Here is a 20,632-nt window from a genome sequence, read left to right on the forward strand (position 1 = left end):
TCCTGGTAAAATGTGTGTACTTCACAGGAAAAGCATTTGTTTCAGAGCAGATGCCTGGGCAAGTAATGAAAAAGAAGTGTTTTTTTCCCCCATAATATTCTTTCAAACTGAAAAAAACAACTATCTTCTTAGAGAAGTAGAGGTGTATCAATATCTTGTCTCTGATAAAACAAATACTGCTGTCTTATTATGAGTACAGGTACTCCAGTTTGAAGCTTTGCTGTATAAATAAACCAAATATTTTATAACTTAATGATACAAGAACTGACTACTACATCTCTTCTAAATCTATGTAAATCATTAATACTTAGGCATAGTTATATTATATGACTCTACAGAAGAAAAAATTGTAAGATGGAATCAATGGAGCTTATTTAATGTTTTCCTGAGATCTCTTAGACTACTCAAGCTGACCTACAAAACTGATGTCTTAGTGTAATACTTACATATAATAATTTTTACCTGCATATTCTTACCTTATTCTTTACATATTTATATATTGACCTTTTGTAGCTGTCTAAATTGTCTTGATAAAATTTTGTTGTCAAAGGAACACATGAACTCCTTAATTATTTCTTGGGTTATTTTACCACACACTAGGAAAAAAATACATGTGCACATTCACTAAAGTAAAATGTCAGTAAGTTGCTTCAAAATATAAGCACACATATATTCTCCTTTTCATAGGCTATTAAAATATTTCCTCTGAAGGTTTCTCTGTCCAAGGCACCAGAAAAAGATTTCAGAGTACATGGCAACAGACCTTATACAAAACACCTGCACAAAAAATACACACCAAAGGCATGTAAGTGTTAAGTGAATTAAGCTCATTGATTGGTAGCTCACTGCAGGTAATTTAAGCCTCCTATTCAGTCATCCCAGTGTTAAAATCTACACAAAATAAACCAAACCCCCAACTTTATCCTATTCTTCCCCTCCAACTATTTTATTTCCAATCAGATGAGAAAACCACAGGATATAACAAGTATTTTTTCTCATATTACCCTCCACTATTTAACTTTGAGTAGGCAGTATCATGCAAAATTTCTGAAAATAATTTAATATTTTTGTCAAAAAGAAGTATTAAATGTTGATATAAGAAATGGTGTTTAGAAGCATTTCATGTAGGTTCTATGCTTTAGAGCATTTTTTACATTAAGTTGTGTGACAAATTTATCCATGGTGTGGGAGATAATAAATCTGACCTCACCAAAAAAACAAAAGCAAAAGTGCTCACTGAATTACCCACCCTAACTCTCCTACTATACTGTGTTACATTCTTGTGAAACTGGCACAACCTCTGCCAAAATTAAATATTTTAATTTTTAAATATTTTAATTTTAAATATTGAAATATTTAATATTTAAATTTTAAATATTAAGCAGGTCAAAACCTGCTTGATTAAAGCAGTCTCTGTAAATTTTTATTTAAGTCCTGCTTTCCTATTTCTGACTTGCTTTGAAAATAAGACCTTTAACCTTTGAGACAATGAGCAACTCTCAGCTACTCTCATGGTAGCTTGTAACTATAAGAACATTATTTCCTAAATAGTGTATTCGCTCCCACAATGTTTTACTTGAAACAGAGCTCCTTGCACTCTCCTGTCTGAAGCTAGCGTTGGTTTTGCACATCCTTGGTAGTGAAAAAATTCTATCTTCTTCTGTAGCAACTTAGATACATTTTTCATATTCTAATACAAAGTTTAAGTGACAGCATGAAACTTGTATCAGAAATAAATTTGACTTTTACACCTTTGTATTTTTCCAAGTCTTACCACCGTGGCTTGAAGTGAGTGGAAGGTTCATTGGACATGTACCCTACGTAGCAGAAATCAGCTCCCTCCTCCACAGCAATAATTCCTTCTTTACAAATGTTTCTGTACAAGCAAGGTTCAGTAATACAGATCATTCTTAAAACAGGGGAAGGCTATTGATATAAAATGAGCTGTAGTGAAGAGCATACTACTCATGGTGATATGTTCAATCATCATTCATCAAGGCTCTCCTCCCACAGCCATTTCAGCTGCTATGTACACACTGCACTGCCCCAACATCTCAACTAAAGCCACTGCTGACACCTCAGGGCACGAAGCAGTTTAGCATTCCACAGCACGTGTTATCAGCAGTGCAATTATCACAAGAGAAAACAAGCTATGACTACACAGCTTCTAAGGTAAGCAGGACAGCAGAAAGCAGAGCTGGCACTGGCACTTCTGCAGGGAGACAGCCAGCAGGACTGGCTTGCACATACTGCACCAAGTGTACACCATTCCCTCAGCTGGACAATTCCTCTCTCTGCTCCAGAAGCACAGTGCAGCTCTCTATCACTGCAGTAGCACGTACTCTTTAACAGGAGAAAGAGGAGTTTTGTTCCCTTAATTGAGCTCCAAATGGCAATGACAACAGCAAAATACCCTGATGACATGTGCTCTTTTATGAAGGAAGAACATATCAGTGAGATTTAAGATTCAAATACTGAATGAAGAATACAAGATTATTTTTTTATTTGAAGTTGAAGGAATAGTCAATGTTCTTACTCATATTCCAAGAGCAAATTTTATGTAGACATTCTAATTCCCATACAAAAAATTAACTCTAATGCAATATAAACAGGTGAGCAGGAAGATGCAAGCACAAGCCCTAAGCCATAGATTATGACCTTTCTGCAGATTACACAAAAGCAGTAACTAACACAGATAGGATTTAGAGCCAAAAGGTGTTAATTGAAGAATCCCATGTTTGGATCCCAGGTACCCAAATAAAAAATCAAGTTATTCAGTGAATCCATCTAAGTACTGGATGCTGAGACACGCTCTTCTGGCAGCCAGCTCCAGATAATGGGTCTCATAAGCCTTCAGGGAATGTCAAACTTTCAATGCTTTACAATCACAGAAACAAACCTTTCCAGAAAAGATGGAAAGGAATTCTACTGCAGAAAAAGGATAATGAACCGAAGGCAGAAGGGACATCAAGACTGTGCTTCTATGTGTGTCATACAGAAATTAACTATACCTCTGATGATAAAATTCATGGTCTTGCCTAAATAGACATGCACTACTTTCTATAGATCATTTACACAGTCAGTTGCTTCACCAAGTATTGCTAGAGTCATTTATGTTTTAAATCAAATGTTCTTGTATTTCTTAACCAATTTAGTATTTTACAAGCATGATTGCTCATGTATTGCTAACTAAACACTATCCTTTATTTCTACTTTTTTGTTTCCTATTTGCTTTTCCAAGACTGGTCCAATACCTGGCAATATTCAGCTACTGAAGACTTTTGTGTGGTTTCATTTAATTATTCAAATTATAATTATTTATAAAATTCTTCACACCACCCTCTAAAAAACTAAAATATGCTTTATTTGCAATATGAGCTTAGGACAGAGACTATGCAGTTGAATAAACAGTTTTGTCAGCAAGGATGATCTGAGACTTTTCTTTTTCCCTCTCCTTCTTCAAAATGGTTGAAGACAATTTATTTCATTCCCATTGCTTTCCATGGGGCTTTAAAAAGCCCCAGAAATGCCAAAAAAGATGAGAAAATGCATCCTATACATTCAGATGTTAAAAGAACAGCAAAACTCAGCATTTGTGCTTCTACGTAAACTCGACCTTCTAAATAAACTCCAACTCAAGTTTATTTTTACATATATTTAGATTTATTTGCTATACATCACTGTGAGCTTATAGGACTTGAAATCCATTACAGGATTTTTTTTTTTGTTGTAATAATCAGTTGTAACTCCACAAAGACAATAATACTGCTGTGGAAGACCAAAGGGGAGAAAAGCCATTTCAATTTATTTACAGTTCCTTATTTTGTAAACATTTACTCTACACATTGTACTAAGTTCTAAGAAGGATAAAGAGATATACATAGAGACAGGAAAGCCCTGTTTTTCTATTCATATTGAGCATTAGCATATTATAGATGAAACATCTGCCCTTTCTCGTTACCATAGCAGTAAGCTGTCTTCAAATAAGTTTTTTTTTTTAACTTTCCAGAAATGTAAATATTTTGAAATATACAACTACATCTACTAAGCCAACCCATTTGGCTTTTATTCCATTTCTAGAATAATTTAAAGTGCTATAAGCAACCCGTCAATCAACACTTTTCTATAATAACAAAACTACTTTAAACATTAATTTACAAGATAATATACAATGTTTGTCTGAAATAGCTGAAATTTCAGCACAGAGTCAGTCACTGTCACACTTAACAGCAATTTTTTTGTTCTTTTTTGTTTTGGTTTTTTTTTTTTTTGCAGAACATAGAATAAAAGCTTTGAAACAAACAGTTTTGTTGAGCTGTTATTGCCACAATGGCTTATCAAGTTTTCTACAAAAGTGGACAAGAGCTACTGGAACTGTATTCTAGCCTGTCATTTATTTTTTGAGGTCACATGACAGTAAGTTTGCATATTCCACAAGTCTACTGAATTACAATATTGTCTACCTATGATACATGATGTCATTTTAATCAGAGCTGGTGCTAATTGTAAATTTACAACATAGACCCACTCAAAAACATCACAATTTTTTTTTCTTTGGACAGGAATAAGCTATATTCTTGGAGCTGATGTGCTACACGGCTACAACAGTATAACAGTATATATCTGACACTTTATGTTGAAGAAAGATGCATCTGTTTCTGTACTTTTAATGCCCTACTATAGCTACAAATTGTTCACTGAGTTTTGCTTGCTTTAGCCTTTCAGATTTTTGGAACTATCATATTCTTACATTCTCTTGCTATTTCGTAAGTCTTTGCCACTTAGCTCAATATTGTCAGTATTTGTCCCAAACCTGTGGATCATTAACAGCATGTGCAAAACACTCTTTAAATACAATCAGCATGCAGCTACAACACATATTAACTGACTTTTTTCTACACATGAACAAGAAACAAGACAAGTGGCACTGTTGACTTTGGATATCTTCTAACTTCACCACGTGTGTACTGGGGTGCATTTAGAAGGAATGCTCAGCTTCTCATCCATTTGTGGCACCACTTGAATAACCCATCATTGGTCTGGACTAATCTCTGCAGTGCTGCTGCCAAATACCCACACGCAGCTTTCTCAGAGGTTCACAGAGGGCAACTTCATTCACAGACATAATTTGAATACAAAAATAATAAGCTATATTCAATGAAGCAGCCCCCTAGCAGGATTGCAGGAAAGGTGTGTGTGGGAAACCTGGGAGGCAACTGTAACACGGATAAGAAAATTTTGCAGGCCACAAGGCTCAAAGTAACTAATGTTAATTTTTAGTCCACAACGTCAATATTTTGTAAAAGAGTCTATAGCTTAGAAAAAGTATGATAGTATATTACAGATGCAAGAGCATGAAAAACATCTGCTATTTAAAAATAATAACTAATGGCCACACTGAAAAATTAGAAAAAAAAACCAAAACAGGTAAGTAAAATACATTATATTGCTCCTAGGGATTTTTAAGCTGCACTGATTCATGTCAGGTTTGGGACAATAACCTGTAGAAATAGTGAAATACTTATTCAAAAGCCCATATTTCTATGTCTTGAATAGTGAAGTCTTCTCGCTTAGAAAGTGTGTGATTCCCAAATGTTTTACATGAATGACTTCTTCCATGGTAGAGATCACCATCAAGCCAAAGAGCAAACTCTCCTCTGCAAGACAGACAATGTATTAAAGCAAAAGACAGAGAATAAGCATTTAATCCACCAATGCATTTTCCACTCAAAATTTAGAAATGAGAAGGAATTAAAGGATTAATTTTTAACACAAGAACCTCATGGCTGTTAATAAATTTATGCTACAAGGATTTCATTTTTTTTACTATTTATTATTAATTTGGGAATATCCCTCTTGCAGACATTCTGAAATAAGCTAACTAGAGGTTTTCAGCCTCTTCCATTTTTATTAAAGAGATGACATAACAGCACTTTCATATCTAAAGAGAATGCTAGTAACAAATAAGGAAAACATTCTAGAAGCACATGCACCCGCATGGGCAGGAAAAAGCCAGGACATGACAATGATTTCTGGAGACCCTGACATGTTTTGGGGTGGCTCAGTTTCAATTCAGGCTTCTTCTGGTTACATGTAATTTTCACATTTACATCCTTCCACAATCATATTTTGTGTCCATTCTGAATACAGGAGGACACACATGCAAATCAAGCATGGAAGGCATCATAACCTTGCAGGGCTGAAACTTTATGCCACACTACGGGGAAGACAAATCTCCTGTTTAAGTTTTGTCAGCGTTGGAAGCTAAACACTTCACATACTAAAGTTTCCTGGCTGGTAACTGCTGAGTCCTAAGCTACCAAACTGAAGTAAATTCCAGTTTTTCTTTTCAAAGATGTCCAGACAAATATTTTTAACAGATTCTAATTGCAACTTACCCTCCTCCACCAAAAGCAAGAGAGTCCATGTCTCCTTTAATGAAGAACATGTTGTCTCCTGTCCATTTAAAAACCTAAGGGGGAAAAAAAAACCAAAACAAACTAGCAAGTAAAAATATCTGCACTTTTCATTTTGGCAGAAGGGAAACCAACCATCAGTAAAGACAGACTATGGGTGGGTAGAAGTCAGTTTAATGAAGCTGACACAGAAAATTCAGGAAACAGCTGCAGACAAAAATCTCTGACATTTTATGCTAATTAAAATAAGATGATTCCAAACCAGGTCGTTTTTGAGCATCAAAACTCCTACACAATGAAAAATACCACGGAAATATGCTTAGATTAGATGATATGCCCCTAAAAAGGATGTAGTTTATGAATTTTCAGACACGCACCTGGAAGACTTTAAACAGTAGAAAAACCTTCAGTACAATTAAAGAGTTGAATGTGTTCTTCAGGTTGAATGTGTTCTTCAGCATGCAAACACTACCAATTCACTCTGCACTTAAAGATTCCATAAAAAACTAGTGTGATGACTTTTTTTTTTGGGCCATCTTGTATTATTTTTCAGATTTACAGTTAGGTTTATTCCTTAAGGATTTTAAGATCATGCACTTGGGGTGGTGGTGAGGAAGGGAGCAAAAGCATGAAAAGTCATTACTACTTACCTCAAAATCTGGAGAAAAAGTGAACATAAAGGTCTCCCCAGTGCCATAAAAGCCATCGCTCACTTTAAATGGTTCAGATGCTAATGCACCAAAAACCTGCAGCAAAAATACATCAGAGCAAGAAAAACTTCAGAGAAACAACACAGAATCCAAGAATCTCTAATGATAGTAACTGATACATCAGGTTGTAAATAATGTCAATTTGAAATTCACTCTCTGAATTTCACTGCACCACGGTTCTGAATGCACTGAGAGATGGTCTTTGCCATGTCAACTTGAAAAAGCAGGATAGATGAGACACTTTTTCTTTTTTGTTATTTCAAGCATCTGGGTCAACAGACTAGACTTCAGAAATCTGGCTGTTAACTTCTCTTTGTCAAACATTTTGTGACCTTAGATTGTACTTAGTGTGTGCAGATAAGTGAACTTATATAGAGCATTTTTAGCATAAAAATCCATACTGAATTCAAATTTAGTTTCATCAATAAATATAACAAAATAGGCTGCTGAAAAACATAATCCATATTTAAATAACTACATGCGTATTTTCCAGCAATAGGAACCCTTGAAATTATTTCTTAGTCCTCAAACTATTTGAGTCTCTGTATCCTAACTCCTTTTAAGTCATTCTTGGAATGACTGCAGTTCTGGTAGCTAAGCTACATTCAGGTAGCTATGACATACCTTACTTCAGATAAATATCCTTAGGCCTGATACCACATCTAGTAAATAAATATAAGTAAAAAAGATAAAAGTAAATGTAAGTTTTCATTCACAACAGATATTCCTGGAGAGGAATTAACCTCCAGGTAAAGTATCAAACAGAGCTTTGTCAAACCTAAACTATCTCAGTTCAGCCTCTATACAGGTGTCAACTTAACAGAACACTTATACTAGTGTTTATATTGGATCCTCTCAAAGATGTTACCTGTATATCTAGTCAAACACAAAACTAGTCCATTCTAACCATGTAGAAGACATTACGTATTTTACTTAAGAGACTCTGAAGCTTTATTTCTAATTATGGAATACATTTAGCTATCAAGAATCTCAGACAGTCTCTCACATAATTCCCTACTCAATGAAGGACTGATTTTGAAGCTATTAGGTTGACTCAGTTTTGTCCAGTTGAGCTTTGAGTACCCTCAGGAATCAGGATTTGACAATCTCTCTGTGTTCTATATACGTCAAGCTGACTCTTGAAAGATTACCTCTTTGCTTTAAGCAACAATAAAAGAATAAGGCTTTACAGAAAAAGTGCAATTTGCTTCCCAACAGTTACTCTAGTTCTTGAGAAGGGATGTCCCAGGATTCTTCCATGAGATCCAATTTTTGTGGCTCATTGTTAGGGTGGATAACTAGAATTCTCATGTCCTAGGTTCAATCAGTCTCACACTTCTGCAGTGCATACAATCTGAAGAATGATTTTTTATAAAACTAGACAGTCCTTGAAGTGGTTAACTGCATTAATCCCATTTCTAGACCACCACTTATTTAGTGACTCATGTTCAGGAATCGGGTACTAATTTCTTTTTAAATGGCTCTCAGGGCTCACTAACAGAAGCACATACCAGTAGACAGACAATCCATAACAATTGTAACAATGCAACTATAGATTTCATGGACACCTTTATTAAAGAACTTCCTAGAATTGATAGGAGGAGGCAATTTAGGTTGCTTTACATTCCAAATTCCAACTAGGTATTGCTCAACTTTTACACAATTAAAGTTTGTAAAAGTTCAGTGGTTTTGCCTGTTTTTTTCTTTTGTTTGTTTGGGTTTGTTTTGTTGTTTGTTTTTTTTGAACAGCCATTTCCATAAAATTATTAATTGATCTGAAAAAGAAAGCAAGATTGGAAAAGGTTTTTGAATAAAAAAATCAGTAGCATGAGGTTTAGCAGTCTTTAATGGAACATTATGAAGAGTTACAAGGTACACTTGCTCCTTACTCGACCTATTATCAAGATAATAAAAAAAGGACTCTTCATAAACATGGACAACAAAAAAACGTATCTGGGGAACCTGGAGAAGCAGCCCAGGAAAGAAATTCATTCTAGTTTAAAAGAAAAGTGCCTCAACCAAGGATATGACAATTCCAGCATCTTTCATAAACATGGAAGATTCAAAGGGAACAGAACAACTAATACAAATGAGGACTGAGCAGGTATGCTCAGCAAATGCCAAGAAACAATCTGGGCATAATTCTGTCATTTTTCAAAATGGCTGAATCTCATTTAGGATCTTCTCTAAACTAGAATCTTAGAAAACAGGCAAGTGATCTCAGAGTGTAAGGTATAAATAACCATCTGGTCTCTTAAAACACATTTTTGGAGGGCATATACAGTATTTATCTTAGCATACTGCTAGTGAACTATTCCTGGACACATTCTCCCACAAAGTACTTAAGAGGTTTTTTTTTCAGTCATGGAAAGCAGTTTTAAAGGGCAATCTGCCAGGAAGATACAAGACATTAAAAATAAATTAACCTCTTTCCAAAAAATCAATAGCTTCACAAATAAAATGAATTACCCAGACTAATTATCAAAGAGCATAGTTAGTTACTATTGTCTGCTGTTTCATGATTGTAGATCCTTGCATGAAGAGGAGAAAGGCTCTGTGCTTAATTCCCATTTGTTTTGAGCAGAAAAATAGTGCAAATTAATTTTCTGCTGTCAAATGCAGACATTTTTAATTAATAACATGAGACAGAGCTACTGAAAACACCACTCCCACTACACTGGTGAAGGACTGAGCATGTAAAACTCTTCTGAACCACTCTTTCTGCATATGCTGCTCATTGAATAGATGTGGATTTCCCCCACTCTCGTGTGGAGTTCAGTGACTACTTGATCCAGAATTCCAAGGCATGCTTTCATACATATTCCTAGGTATAAAGCTGTAAGCTGAAATTCAGCAAGGTTTGTTTCACAAACAAAAAAAATGAACCATGAACTCCATGTTTTGACATGGTAACCATGACACTTTCTGAACATTCAAGCCAAGATGCTCATACACAGAAAGTAACATGAATTCCTTCAGCAACTGACAATACTACATAGTGGCGGCAAGACAGCCCCACCAGAAAAAGGATATTTTTTTCTGGGACAGATCAGGTACTAGGAAGCAGGTATATCTTACTAATTTATCCTGAGAAGCTAAAAAGCGAATTAGAGAAGTCATCAAAGTATATTTATGAGACTGATGAGTCTGCTGAGACATCTCAGGTCTATTAAATTGTTTCTGTCTTCAAGATCAAAAGGAAAATGAAGAAAACATTTTTAAGAACTTCTGGGAAAGAGTCCACTACTAGCAGAGACTTAGAAGGGAGTTTTCTTTTTAAGGGACTCCTGGGGTAGGAAACAATGAAAAAATCAGGTTGTGACTTGAATAAGAAAAGATACCCTTCATTTACTGTTTTCATACCCCCTGAATGAGACCATGCTTCCTGAGAATAAAAACTGTGGTTACCAAACTGGGAGAAGTAAGCAAACTGAAATCTACAGATTTTATAGAGGTTCTGTCAATTTTTCATGACAGCAGTAACATGCTTCCACAAGCAAACACAGAAGTCACAGAAAAAGAATCAAGAAGTTTCATACTGCCTGCAGTGTTCACTTGTCATGAGATTATTCAAGAGAGGATGTTTGCTATTCAAATGGTGAGATGTGAGGCACTTCCTGAAGTTCATAACCCAGTCAAAAGAAAACAGAGCACAACTACAGAGACTCAAAGAACAAGTTAATAATGTAACAAAGGCAGTACAGCTCTTGAAAGATGTTAGCTGCAGCCACAGAATATACCAAAAAACACCAGCCACAGCTAACAGCATTCCAACAAGACCTTCCAGAATCAGAAAGTTTTAGAGAGTGTATTTCTAATACCTTAACTGCATTAAAAAAATTAAAATTAAATTTATTAATTGGATATTACCAGACTCTTGCATTACAACAACTAACTTATATAATTAAAGTATTTCCTAGACATGTAGTATGGTAGATGACTGCTTAAGAGTAAGACACATTTCTAAGGAGAAAATTTGCTTGATATGCAACATTTTAACTTGCTTGATACACATAATTTTATCTCCCATGATAGACTGAAGCATAAGCAATTCCTTTATACTTCTCAAATATTTTTCTTGATGGGTCCCCTACTGCCACACAAGTGTTTTCCTACCTGTCCATCACTGTCTTTGATAACCAACAGCACAGGTGTGTCTAATCCCATCATCGTCCGATACAAGGTCTTCAAGCTCATGCCATGCTTTGCAGTACTGTAGACAAGAGTCCATGGATAGCCAATAGTCCGTGGTGGAAGAGACTTTGTGAGCTATTAACAGGAAAATGACAACACTTTATTTGATATATGTTTTATATTTAAGAATGTATTACACATAAATGAAAGCAGATTACATTCTGCTCAACCATTTTTACATGGCCTTAAAACCTAAGAACTAGACCTGAAGTTTCCCATGTGTATTTTCTACTTTTGGTCACTCAAGAAGGTTTCTTTTCCTACCTCTACTAGTGACCTGCAGAAGAATGATTCATCAACTAAAGAACATGTGTTTGTTATCCATATAATTATTCTTGCATAACAATATTACATGTCCCACCAATATCTTAGCATTAAGTAGATCATTCAAGTCAGCAGGCAACAAGGTGAAGGGTAAATGCTGCTTGTTGCCTTGCTCTTGTGCTTTTTAATCCAAAACTTCAAGTAACACATTTGTAATGAAATCACTTTGGACTGGATAGCAAGAACTGCTGTGTTTTCACTGATGTTTTCAAGAAAGAATGGAAGTAGGGCAAAGACAGACAAGAGTCTGTCTGAATACATGATGTATTCAAAGTAAGATTTAAAAGAAAAGCAGTATTTTAGCTATGAATCATACTCTGCTTCAACACTTAAGACACACACATGTCTATGGTGCCAGATGGGAGCCACCCCAGGAAACAGACAGAGCTGGCAGATATGCTCACTGAGCCACTTCCCACCGTTTACCAGTATTCCAGGATAACTGGGGATGTCCTGGTTAGCAAATGTGTGTCCAATCACAAGATAGGCTGTAGGAAGGATCCCAGGAAGTACAGGCCTGTCAGTCTGACCTCAGGGCCTGGGAAGGTCACCTTGAGTGCCATCACACAGCACATGCAGGAAAACTGGGGGATCAGGCCCAGCCAGGGTGGGTTCATAAGAACTTAGTACTTGGCAAATGTGATTTTCCTCTATGACAAGGTGACCTGCTTGCTGGATGAGGCTGTGAATATTGTCCACCTGAAATTCAGTAAAGCCTCTGACAGCACTTCCCACAGCACTCTCCTGGAGAAACTGGCTGCTGATGACTTGGACAACTGCACTGTTTGCTGGGTAAAAGACTGGCTGGATGATCAGGCCCTGAGAGTGGTAGTGAATGGAATTCAATCCACATTGTGGTCAGTCACTTGTGGTGTTCCCCAGGGCTCAGTACTGGGGCCAGTCCTGTTTAATGTCTTTACTAATGAACTGGATGAAGGGTTGAAGTGCATCCTCAGTGTGTTTGCAGACTGCAGCAAGCTGGGCAAAAGTGTCAATCTGCTGGAGGGTACGTGGGCTCTGCAGATGGATCTGGACAGGCTGGACTGATGGGCCATGGCCAACAGTATGAGGTTCAATAAGGCTAAGTGCCAGGTCCTGCAAAAGTCCCTGCAGCACTACAGGCTGGGAGAAGAGCAGCTGGAAAGAGGAAAAGCACCTGAGGGTGGCAGACAGCTGTGCATGAGACAGAGGGTGCCCAGGTGGCCAAGAATGGAATCATGACTTGCCCCCCTGTACTGAGCACTGGTGAGACCACACCTTGAGTGCTGTGTGCTGTTCTGGGCCCCTCACTAAAAGAAAAACATTGAAATGCTGGTGTGTGTCCAAAGAAGGGCAGCGAAGCTGGTGAAGGATCTGGAGAGGAGTGAGGGAGCTGGGATTGTTAAGCCTGGGGAAAAGGAGGCTCAGAGGGACCTCCATCACTCTCTACAACTATCTGAGAGTAGGTTGTAACAGTCAGTCTTTTCTCCCAAAACAGGACAGGAGAAAAAGTCCTCAATTTGAGCCACTGGAAGCCTGGATTGGATATTGAGCAAAAGTTCTTCAGTGAAAGGGCTGTCAAGCATTGGAACAGGGTACCCAGGGAAGTGGCTGAGTTACCATCCCTGTTGAAATATTTAAAGGAGGTGTAAGCCATGGCACTTAGGGAAAGGGTTTAGTGGTGGACTTGGCAGTGCTGAGGTAATAGCTGGATTCAGTGGTCTTAGCTGTCTTTTCTAATACACAGTTTATTTTCTTCTATTTATTATCACACAAGGTCTTCTTACTGGTGAAGTAAGAAGACCTTGTGTGATAATAAATAGAAGAAAATAAACTGTACAGTTATAGCATTTACAGTTACACTACATTTATAGCATTTGTGATACATTAATGTGCAAGAGTAAAAAATGATATATCTAAGTCCATACCTTTTCAATTTGTTCTGGCTGTAGTAATTCACTTGGATCACTGAGATTTGGCCGGAATGCTTCAGGCTCCAGGTCTGTTTTGATATTTGTTGCCTGTTGTGAATTGATATCTTCTCTTGTTGTTATCTACAAAAAGAATAGCAAGAAAATAAGTATATGCCACCCTATTAGCAGACAAGATAAAACTTTACAAGTTTAAAATCATGCATATATCACTTATGCAAGTCCTTCCAAAGTTTAGAAATCCAACAGATTTGATCTGATCGAGATTTTCAATGTTTCCAGTAGCAAACTGGTACACAACTATATAACAATAACTTACATGGACACCTACGGACAAGAAAGCTATGGTTTTATGCTAAAACAACAAACAGTTCTCATACACAGCTGAAGAGCTTCAAATGCTTTTCAGATTATACCTTCAAAAGTTCTTGCATTTTAATACTGACATAGCATTCAGTGTAATTAAAAAAAGAACAGAAAGGAAAGGAATTAAAACTTCAACATAGACATTCCTTAGTAGCTTCTGAATCACTTCTCTTTTAGAGTACTTAAGAAATTTTTCAGATATGCAGTAGACTCTGGGAAGACTGCTGCCATGTATTTTGAGCAAACTATTTGAATGGAGCCTTAGGGCTAGTGCTGCTCCATAAGATGATCTGCTGAAGTACTTATGGGAATCAAAGAAGAAAGAATTGAGATGGTGGGGTGGGAAAGCAGCAATAATACTTAAGTTGCATAGTGAGCACTGAGGTCTGGCAAAGACACACTATGCAGGGTCCTGCAGTAATTTAAAATACCTGACCTACATATCTACCCTACTGAGTGGAGATGGCAGAGGCCACAAAACTCCTCATCAGACGTAGCTCACAACAGCTTCTTACTCCAGCCAACCCACTGGCACTTCCCAGTTCAAGTGCCATGTCTCGATAACTAGAATAGCTGCAATCCAAACAGATTTCTACCTATAACTTCAGCTGCAGGGATACTTAAAACTTTCTAGGAACAGTGCAATTCGACAGAGGAGTAGGACAAAGTGAGGAAGTTAGTAAGATAAACCACTGCAGCAAGACTTACTAAAATGTTGAGAGAAAAAAGAAATCTTAACAAGATTAAGTGCATCTGAAAAATTTATTGGCCTAAACCAGGTTTCACTGAAAGCCAGACTATCCAAATTAAATCCTGAATCCTGAAAATTTCAAGAAAATACCTGCCAAATCCAGTTTGTCACATCCCTCATACTGTAAACATACAGGACACGACTGCAATATTTCACAGTATCACCATGGTAAACTTTGCCAACTTTTTGTGAACTTCCTTAGTTAATTAAAAAACGGCAAATCAAAGAAAACTCTGAAACACAGATAGGAATATTTAAACAAATACAGCCACCTGAGCCAAAAAAAAAGGACACCCCTTTAATCTCCCTCAAAAGTACAAAAAAGGTTCTTATCACAAACCCTTGTTATTTAAAAATCGGCTTATAAAGTCAATGTATCAAAGTATATTAATACAGTAACTCAATTACAGTATTAATTCCAAACCCAAGAAAAGTTGCGCTTAAACTGAGTTACAAGCAAGAAAAAAGCTGAAGCTTTCCTTTTTTCAATGGAAGGTAACAAGAACTTCCAACATAGACTGAGCAGTAATTTCCACATCACAACAAAAAGTGCAGTTATCCAAGAGAGTACATGTACAAAAAGATGATCTGCATGCTGCTTTACAGAGTGCTATCTCTAAAATGTTATTTCATATTCCAAGTATTTTCCAGCTTAAATGCCTGTCATCCATCATATTACTGCTTCAGGTCCACAGAAGTTCAGCATTGTCCAACTGTAGAGCAGGGAGCTTTTTTCCCCTTGTCATTCTTTAATTTTCATTAAAGACCACCATGCAAAACATGAATAATTTGGATTCAAGTGGTGTGGCGAACTGAGTTTTTTGGTTAAGAGTTGTTGGTGATTGGTGTATTTTTTTGATGGATTTTTTTTTCTGTTTTATTATCATTAAAGTAAAGCAGTGTTCTTCTAGGAAGAACACTGCTTTGTAGAAGCAGTCAAAGAGTGTCTGTTCAAAAGAATCTGAGAGAAAGCACTCTAACTTCAAAATTTTTAGATTTATTTCCTACCAAAGTTGGACAGAGCAGACTGAGCTATAGTCAGATTTCAGGGGCTTCCAGGATTGATAAATGTCACACAGGCTACACCACATTTGAGAGCACAACTCTCAAATGGCCTCAGAGCAGAGTTTATAGGCTACAGCCCATCACATCAGATTTTTCTAGTCAGCCTAAACTATGAGTTTGGGCATATCAGGTATTTGGAAAGAAAGGTATTTGGAAAGAGCTCCTACACTTCCAGAACATTAATACAGGGATTCTCCACCACCACTGGCCAAAAACAGAATAGTTCTGTTCTCAAGCAAGAATAATTTTTTTTTTGCAAGATTTTTGATTTTCCTCTAACAGTGCAGCTTTTGGATTCAAGGTTCATGCTCATTATTGATCTATGTAACTGTACTACTTACAAAACATTTTAAAGCAATTAATCTTGGATTATTAAACAAACAGAAATATCAGAGCTAAGAAAATGTTTGCTTATTAATATGTAAAAAAAGCCAAGATCAAAGAAATAAAAAAATACAGAAGAAAAATTTTACACATTCAGCAGCCAAGTACTAGAGAAAAACAAAATACTCAATGCTTCTAAGGAAATCGAAGCTATGCTTTCAATCAGTAAGGCATGTATAATGTGCACAGCAGCTAACAATTTTATAACTCTCAAAAAATTATGGAACACCTAAAGAGAATGCAAATATCAGTTTCAATCCATAGCCACAGACCTTCAAAAATCCAAAGTGATTTCAAAGTAGTGTTTGTGTGTATGTGTATGACCTTTGCCATGTTGAACTGCCTCAGTTACCTGCTTTTATAATGGGAAAAATACTTACCTCTTTCACAGAAGTTGTGAAGCTTCATACTTGCCATATACTGTGAGATTCTTGATGAAAGATTCCTATATAAAATTAAACACCCATGCAACAAGGTTTTGATTCTTCACCTGTTTTGCATTCTTTTTAGGGAAGCTTCTAACACAAAACACCAGTCTAAAGTAGAAGTTAAAACACAACACTGCAAGTCAAGTAGCACTGAAAACAAATTTTCAAATTCTAACAGAAAATTCCTGGGTGAAAAAGGTGGAAGTAGTAATTCCATCATAAAATTACTGATTCCATCATAGAATTGCACAATTAAATACATCCAAAACGAAGGAATTTTCTGCTGGATTCTTGTAGTGCTGTAGACAAGACAAACCCACTGAGTGCAGGAATTGCCCTGATCCAAGACACTACAAAGAAAGATGTTTTAGTATCTGGAGATGGGGTTTAAACTACTGAAGAGGGCACCTGGAGACGTCTGCAGAGTGTGCGCAGTTCTTCGCTATTTAGAGCATCGATCCTGCGGTGATACTCAGCCACTGACACTACCTGAATATGGAGACAGGAAGACAATAATTCCACTGACAGTTGAAGAAAAGTAAAAAGGTATGAAAGAAAAAACTGGAGGAGAGTAATGAAGGGAAAGTGTGCAATGACAACAAACAAACAAGAAGGGCCAAAAAATGTTTGTTTCTGCAAGGACAATGCACATGTAGGTGATTTTAGACATATGAGTAAACACAGCAAGATTACAAAATAAACACTAAGGGCACTAGCAGTCAGATATCTCACTGATCTAGGATGAATAAAGAACTGATATGAGTACATAAAGTTTCCAGTATCAGGATGCTAAATGAAAGTCAATCTGAGTTACATGCCTTAACCCAAACTCTTCAGCCCAAGGTCCTCTCAAACATTCTTTACACTCAGATTAATGAACCTTGTGAACCTGGTTTGCTTTCCTAGATGAAGACTAGAAGCAAATCTCAGGCTTCTCAGTAAACTCTAACTCTTGTGTCTGGCAGTGAAGATAAAGACAAAGTAGCAAGATTACTGTTTAATAACATCCCAATACCACCCGACAATTTCTTTATCCTGGACTTTCTATTCCCCTCCAAAGCTTCCGGAGTTGCTCATCTGTCAACACATTCACTTCAAATGGCATCTCCACTTTGGCAGGAGGTGTACAGCCAGAAAGTCTTTAGTCAGAAAGCTCTAGAACATGCTGCTCAGGTGCAACAAGCTGGCTAAAGGACTACAACAGTCATTTTGATGTAACTAGAGCAAATAATGTGATTTTGAGATCAACTCAAAATCATCATTGGTATGAAAGCATCTTTAAACAGCTGGTGAAGAGATTAAATGGATGTCCCATGTAGTAAGAGCATATTAAAAACTTCTAGAGCCTACCACAGTGCAAAGGAAGACAACCACAAGTCCAGCAGCTCCCCATCTACCTGTCCCTACTACAAGGAGTTTGGCCAGATACTCGCCACTGTCCTGAGTACAGAGCCCACAGTCATGCATGACTGGCTCTTGAGCAGCGATGGTTCACTCTACCCCATGCAACTGCAAGGCAAGGAAAAAGGAATACTTGTGACATCCAGCTTTAGTACTGAATAATCTGTCATTACTAGCACTCAATTTATCTCCATTATTTTTCTACTGTTCTCTCAAAACAGATAACAAATATTGTCGTAAATTGCACTGGCTTGTGCATTCTCAGAGTCACATAGCTGTATGTAAAGCTTTAGCAATATTCCACTCAAACATGTGACAGTGTAGTTTTATCCTCTTATTTGCTCTGACACTTCATTGCAAATTTACACTGTTTACACCAGCAACTTATGAACATAACCCTGAAAGCAGTAATGTGAGGAACCTGTAGCCTTACTGCTTCTTTAAGCTACACCCTACCACATGAGAGGCAATAGGTAACTTACAATAGGCTGTAAATGTGTGGCTACTCAAGGAGATTCTTGAGGAAAAAAATCTCAAAATCTCTGATACCATTATACAGTTGTTGTTTCACATAGTGGAAATGTAGACAGTTTTATGGGCACTGCCATCTCGCCTTCAACCTCTCAAATGCATACTTGTCGTCATCTTGCATCTGTGAATTGCTTATCAGCTTTTTAACTCAGAGATCGACCTTTTCGTATGCCATGGAGATACCTTATTTTTCTTGCTTGGGAGAAACATGAATACCTATTCATGTGTGTACAATATAATAGCTTCTTGGCAGGCTGAATCTGTTGCACACTGTCACATTCCATTTGTTTTGAGAACAAAAACCTGCATAATGGCAGACCACTGGTATGCAATGACAAACATCATAAATAGCATGTCATAGAATGTCAAACTAGCCACTGGAAAATTAAAGGAAAAGAACCCACACTCTCAAACCCAGAGTTTATTTTAAGTATAGAGTCCATACTAAGCATGCAGTTCATACTAAGTTCTGCGAGTAAACCATGAGACACTGTCTCAAGTTTATCCACTCATCACTGAACTAGGCTTCAAATGATTATGTTAAGATACTTCAACCTTTCAGATGCAGCACCTGGCCTTCTATATAATGCCTGTGGTTTAGGCCAACATGCTTTATTCTTGCTATGCAGTGGACAAAACTATATACTTCTTGATTAAATAAGCTACAGAATCTTAAAGTCACATATGTCTAAGCTTACTAGCAACTACCTTCAACTTCACTCAGGAACTGAGATGTATCTTGCAGACAGCATTTTGTGGCTGCCAGGCTCAAGAGCACTGCTTTGAAATGTCAGTAGAAACATTAGAAGTTTATTCTTCCTTATAAGCTGGTTTAATTAATAGACTGCTTATGCTATTTCCTCTTCCATCAAGATTTCCTCATGTTCCTTCCTTGCAATCTTCTAGTCTACTTCACCTAGCTAAATAAACCAGCATTTTCTTCCATCTTCTGCCCCACTCCCTGCCCCTCATCAGCTGTCTGTTTTCCTATTATTCTAGGACCTACTTCTACCTCATTCTACTTTGAACTTTGATTCTCAAACAGTACTCAAGCTCTGATTCTACTACAGAATGTAGTCTTTCATACTGTATGAGAAATACCTAGAAAGCAAGACATTTCATAGGTAGATGAAGGTAGGTACAGATCCATATTCATCATACTGGACTGTAGTTTTCAACACAAAATACTCCTTTGTGATAAAATTCTTCCACTAAAATAATTAGTTTAAGGTCTACCTCTATGACTTTGCTATGTGCTTTACTTACTATGCTCTCCTAACTATGCCATCTCAGCATCCAGTTTCCTGAATAACCAAAGGTAATTTTTGAGGATCAGGAAATGTTCCTGAAGGGCGCTTTGTTCTTTCTCTAGTTTTTTCTGCTTTAAAAAGAATGTAGGAGAAGAGAAAACCAACTAAACCTCTTATAGTTAATCTGGGCACTGGTTGGAATAGAGCAAAACAAGTAATGTGTATAGCCTGAATTATTAGTGCATTTCAGGGCAAAAGGGGCTCTGAAACTGTCTATTGCAGATGATACAACACTGGGAAGAGCTGCTGACTCCCTCAAAGAGATGGAGGCCCTACAGAGAGACCTGAGCAAATCAAAAGACTGGGCAATCACCAACCACATGCAGTTCAACAAGGGACAGTGCTGAATTCTATTCTTGGGATGCAGCAACCCTGAATGTATGTACAGACTGCAGACTGAGATGCTGGAAAGCGATGCCATGGAAAGGGACCTGGGGTTCCTGTTCAATGGCAAGTTGAACATGAGCCAGCAGTGCCCTGGCAGCCAGGAGGGCCAAGTGTGTCCTAGGGGGCATCAGGCACAGCATCACCAGCCAGGCAGCAGGAGGGGATTGTCCTGCTCTGCTCTGGGAGGCCTCACCTTGAGTGCTGGAGGCAGTTTTGGGTGCCACAAGAAAAAAGAGATAGAAAACTATCAGAAAGTGCCCAAAGGAGGGCAACAAAGATGGTGAAAGAGCTTGAGGGGAAGCTTTTTGAAGAGAGGCTGAGGTCACTTGGTCTGTTCAGCCAGGAGACCTTGCTGCAGTTGCAACTTCCTCATGAGGGGAAGAAGAGGGGCAGGCATAGATACCTGCTCTGTGGTGAGCAGTGACAGGACCCAAGGGAATGTCCTGAAGCTGTAT

The 20,632-nt window shown here is 37.4% G+C and overlaps 1 protein-coding gene across 17 annotated transcripts in view; it reads right to left on the bottom strand.

Moving 5' to 3' along the window:
* Positions 1–3,640: 3,640 nt before the first annotated feature.
* Positions 3,641–20,632, bottom strand: part of OXR1 (oxidation resistance 1) — a 355,346-nt gene continuing 338,354 nt past the window's right edge. For 15 of the 17 annotated variants that reach the window (XM_036378717.2, XM_036378729.2, XM_036378727.2 and 12 more), the window contains 6 exons: positions 16,957–17,037; positions 13,552–13,677; positions 11,243–11,395; positions 7,067–7,162; positions 6,399–6,472; positions 3,641–5,657 (listed from right to left, as the gene is read on the bottom strand). In XM_036378717.2, coding sequence (XP_036234610.1) covers positions 5,522–5,657; positions 6,399–6,472; positions 7,067–7,162; positions 11,243–11,395; positions 13,552–13,677; positions 16,957–17,037 — 666 coding nt within the window. In that variant the 3' untranslated portion in view covers positions 3,641–5,521. The remainder of the gene's footprint in view (positions 5,658–6,398; positions 6,473–7,066; positions 7,163–11,242; positions 11,396–13,551; positions 13,678–16,956; positions 17,038–20,632) is intronic. The other 2 variants (XM_036378719.2, XM_036378732.2) reach the window with 1 other exon arrangement.

Source organism: Molothrus ater, chromosome 1 (genome assembly GCF_012460135.2).
Source record: "Molothrus ater isolate BHLD 08-10-18 breed brown headed cowbird chromosome 1, BPBGC_Mater_1.1, whole genome shotgun sequence".
Taxonomy (NCBI): Eukaryota; Metazoa; Chordata; class Aves; order Passeriformes; family Icteridae; genus Molothrus; species Molothrus ater.